The following is a 5,104-nucleotide window of genomic DNA, read 5'->3' as shown; positions in this document are numbered from 1 at the left end:
TCTACCGCATGCTTTTACTGTAAACGGGGTTGTTAGTTCTAATACAATTTTTCAATTTTAAATTATCTTCGATGCGAGCGGTCTCGGGTTCGATTTCCGGAGGGGACACTCGGTCGAAGAAGTGTAAAAGCTTTTTCAGGTCAGTCATCCTGAGTGAAGTTTTCTTCATTCAAATAAGACAAATGCCGGGATGGTGCCTAACATACAAGTCCTACGCCGTTTCCTTCCTTCCCCAATCCTTTCTTCCATCCCTCTCCTCGGATAATGTGATCACTGAGGAACGTCATCCCTCATACAGATGGGCTAAATGGCCATAGATACCGCAAACCCAGAAATCTAAATCCTAATCCTAATCAAGTTTAAATTAGTGTCCCTATTTCAATATTTCGACGTTAGCAAAATCTACAATATAAACCTTAAAAGTAACTTTTCTGCAAATAAGATTCTACGATTATTTTTTCCTTAGTATAGTAAATATTATAGTAATTGCTCCAAAACATAGTTTGGTATAATTTCCTTAATGTCTTATTTTGAACTTGGCACAATGATTCCGTTCCGGTGTTGAACACTAAACGTCAGATGCCATCTCAAATCAGATACGTCATATATAACATTTAACTCTTAGTATCGCGCACGACATGACATACGTCTTTATTCTACTTACAAAAAAATAAACGATCTGTGCCGACTGCTTCACGCCAGCCACAAATTCCATATACAATTAAATCCAACGATACATCACTAACATAGAATCAATTAACAGCAGTTTATTCGCAATTTTCACCTCTTTTCTAAATACGTGTTATTTGCAGAGACATTTTACACTCAATTTACAAACATTCTATTCTACAACAGCAGCATGGGTATAAACCACTCTAATGTTATTGCTGCAATAACATTAAACGATGTAGAATTTCAGCTAACATACTATCTGTTTCAACATTCGTTGGTGTTTCTACTACAACCCTAATATTCATTACTTTAAACAATCTCTTTTCTGTTTTAAACCTATTTTTTTCTCTACCTCACATACTGAAAACATTATTAATATGCTCTACATTTAAAATATTACCATCCTATTTGATAACTACTCTTGTAAGATTTCTAATCACCTATTTATTATTTTCCTTGTGTTTCTATATATTTACTACATTACTATACACAAAATTATCTATGAATCTATTTTTATCATTATCTGGTAAATTATACTATTTTCTGGTACTAGTGGCGGCGATTGGACGTTAAAAGTGGAGGGGTAAGACATGATCTGAATATTTGTATGTGAATGTTAGTTTGCCTGATTTTTTCTAAAGCTGTTTGACGAAAGGTTGTATAACTAATAGAATATTATCTTTAACAGTTAAAATGCCGTATATCATATTTTATATTTTATTAAGCAAATTGACAATAGTAACTCAAGTAGGTACTACAATTTGTACTCGTAAACAACGAAGGTATAAGAAGAGATTTGATTCCTTGCTTATGAACATCTTAAAATTCTGTCTTGAAAATTTTGTGATCAGATTATTTAATAACAAATTTGCAAAACAAATAAATATAAAGGATAATATTAATCATAAATCAATGAATAATGAGGCTTGTTTAGCAAAAGTTATATTGAAACTGGGGATTAGTGAACAAATTATGTATTATGTTTTTAATTCCACACATGCCATTAAATGTATATTATTACTCTTAGAAAATGAAAGTAAATACTACAAGCATATGCTACGACATTTAAAGAAATACGCAATTGCAATATTAATTGTTTAAATAGCAATTAAAGCGCAATTAAGTAGCTTTCTTAATTCAACGGGAAGACAAATAACCAATACGTACTCATGCAACGGCAAATATTTTATGGCACTTTTTCTTTTCAATGGACCAGTAATATATACAAAAACTTTTCATTTCCAAATGAAACTATATACATTAAGGGATCACTCCGAAACAGTGGGGGGCAACTGCTCCTCTTCACTCCCCTAATTGCCGCCACTGTGCGTTACTACAAACAAAAATCTTTCAATTGAGCAGAATAAACAATTTCAAAACCTGGATGGGAGCAGGCTTACTCAACCCCCAATTTTGTTTTCTTAATTTCTCATAGTCTAGTATGGTTTAACTAAATCTCATTGTGGTACAATTTGATACTAACCAAGTACTTTCATATGATTTACAAAAGTAATGTTTACAGGGTGTATTAACACTCGATTTAAGGGCCTGTTTGATCTGGGACAGCAATTTTGTTTCCTTCAATTTTTCATAATCTAAGACGGTACAAACGAAATAAATTACGGTACAATCAAAACTCTTTCAAATGAGCCAATTAAAATAGTTTCAACAATGTGGTGCTGGACAGGTTCACGCAGCCCTCTTCCAACTTTGTACTCTTAGTTTATCATACTCTAATACGGATCAAACAAACTTCATTCTAGTATTTCAAATGGCATACAAACGTTCTACAGTAGGTCAAATAAGTTTCCGTACATCAGAGATTAGTAATTTCAAAATGTTATAATATCTTAAAATAAATAGATAATATAACGTAGTTACATTGGCTGAATTTGTTCGTGTCTACTTGTAATATGTACGCATTATAGTGATGGTATTGAATACACCAATAGTATAACTGATAATATAAGTTACTAAAAATTGAGTCAAAAAAAGTTTCTATACACGTCTCAAATATACAAACGAAGGAAGAAAGCACACAGCAAATAGCGTTTGCAGTGGTTACAGATGACAGTGCGTGCTCTAGTGGTGATAAGGTACTACTGCAGTTACATTTGAGCAAGGAAGACCGACAGAGGCAGTAAAACGACGCGTTAAAATGGAAGTGGCAATTCCAATACGCGAACTAATTGTAAAATTAAGGCAAGAAGGTAAGTCTTTTAGAAACATAGCAGAAACAGTAAAGAAATCACATTCTACAGTACAATATAGTCTAAGTAGGTATATTGCAACAAACAGCTGCAAAGACCGACCGCGCAGTGGCCGTCCAACAAAACTGAAAGATAATCATAAACGTGTTATTTTAAGAACTATCCGAAATGAATCCAAAACAAGTGCTCCAAAACTCGCTAGTATGCTTGAAACTGACTATAGTGGACAAGTGGTTCCTGAAACAGTTTGTACTGCCATCATAAAAGTGGGCTACAACGGTCAGGTAGCCAGAAAGAAACCATATGTTAGTAAAGCAAACGCCAAGAAATGTGGAGAATTCGCAAAAGCTCATGTAGACAAGCCAATGAGCTTCTGGAACTGTTTTATTTAGTTATGAGAGCAAGTTCAACATTCATGGATCCGACGGAGGAGTTATTGTGTGGAGGAAACCAAATACGCATATGGAACTGAAGCATCTCTGTTCTACTGTAAAGCACGGAGGTGGTTGTATGCTCCTTCGGGGGTGTATGAGTGCAGCTGGAGTAGGAAATTCGCTTTTTGTCGAAGGCACAATGGAACAACATGTTTATCTGAACATTCTAAAAGAGAATCTTCACGACAGTGCAAAGAAACTGAATATGGGACCCTCTTTTATATTCCAGCAAGATAACGACCCTAAACATACTGCACGATAAGTGAAAGAGTGATTGTTGTATAATGTGTCAAAACAACTTCATACTCCACCACAATCTCCTACTGTAATCCCATTGAGCATCTGTGGGATGAATTAGGGAGACGCATTAGGAAATACAATATTAGAAACAAGGGCCAGTTGAAAAATACATTACGTGAAGAATGGAGGAACATCTTCCCTACAACTGCATTATAATTGGTCACTGCAATTAGTGGCGAAGCGTACTATAAGACTCTGAGGCCGGGCCTATCCTTTTTTCTACCTTATATTTTCTTTATCTTTGGTTTCTTATAAGATAAAGTCAATACTTCAAAATTTCGTTTTTCTCGGTAACAAAATAATAGGTTGGAAACACTTATAGTCCCTTTGTCTGAGCCTCAGCAGCTCGCTGGACAGGTTTATGAGTTATGCTGCTCAGGAAGCGAAGCTATTATAGCTGGCGATTGCACGTATTGTTGGTAACGTGCGAAGGCTCGTCTCTGGAAGTTTAGTTTTAGCGTTTGAAGGCATCTTTCAATGCTAATCTTATATATAAAAGAGAACGTACAAATCCTTTGTTAGCTCATCACGCTAATACGGCTGAACCAATTTCTTTCATTTTTGGGGGGTTATTAAGATTTGGACCCTAGATGGTTTTTATCATATCACTTTAATTTTCAATTACCAGTGTCTTGAGATAATTGACCATTCAAGTGTCCATAACGTACAAATCCTTTGTTAGCTCATCATAGCTAAATCTAACCGTATTTATATGCAACCCACATGACCGTGTCACTCGGCGGGTTAACATAAATGACAGGCGATATAATGTTAACATTTACTGCAATCTTCTATGGTTTTTATCATATCACTTGAAAGCGAAAAAGTAAAAATTATCTAAGTAACAAAGTTTATTGCGTTCCGGGGTGACCCCAGCGAAGCGGGGTGAACGCTGCTAGTATGTTATAAAATTATTTTCGTAACACAGAGTAAGAAGTTTCTGTGTAGAATTATGTATTTCTATTAGTGATGACTTGTTTAATTTAAGTATATACTCTCAGAAGTTATTCAGAGTAGCTGTGTTTTCTCCTTACATGGGACCTGGTCCATAATAGCTTGTAGAATATAAGTCTGATACATTAACCATATGTATAAATTACCAAACGTTTCAGTAGAGGATAAAATAATTATATTTGTGTGTAGTTTTAGTTGAGTTTTCCATTCATAGAATTAGTGGGATATTTATTCCTATAAATGTGAACATTCTGTAATAATAAAACAATAAAAAGTTGCGATAAAATTTGGGCTTAAGCCCGGAAGCCAACCCCTTAAATATGCCACTCCATAGAATACAATATTAAATATCTTACGTTGATTCAAATCAAGTTTCTTCTGAGCATTAACATTTCTAATGAAATCATTATCACGTGATGCATTAATTAAATGCAGTATTTTACTTACTTTAAAATGAGAGATACAAGTAACAAACGCTTATCCAAGAAATTTGACAGCTAATTGTAAGAATGTACTTTCTCTCTCTCTCTCCAT

The 5,104-nt window shown here is 34.5% G+C and overlaps 1 protein-coding gene across 1 annotated transcript; it reads left to right on the top strand.

The window, feature by feature from the left end:
* Window positions 1-2,830: 2,830 nt before the first annotated feature.
* On the top strand, window positions 2,831-3,274 carry LOC145692455 (uncharacterized). Its single transcript, XM_081767763.1, has one exon. It carries the CDS (start codon window positions 2,831-2,833, stop codon window positions 3,272-3,274), a length of 444 nt encoding a protein of 147 aa, XP_081623889.1.
* Window positions 3,275-5,104: the final 1,830 nt, after the last annotated feature.

The sequence above is a fragment of the Thermobia domestica genome, chromosome 8 (assembly GCF_964235325.1).
Source record: "Thermobia domestica chromosome 8, izTheDome1.hap1.1, whole genome shotgun sequence".
Taxonomy (NCBI): domain Eukaryota; kingdom Metazoa; phylum Arthropoda; class Insecta; order Zygentoma; family Lepismatidae; genus Thermobia; species Thermobia domestica.
This window is presented reverse-complemented; position numbering and strand designations above follow the sequence as displayed.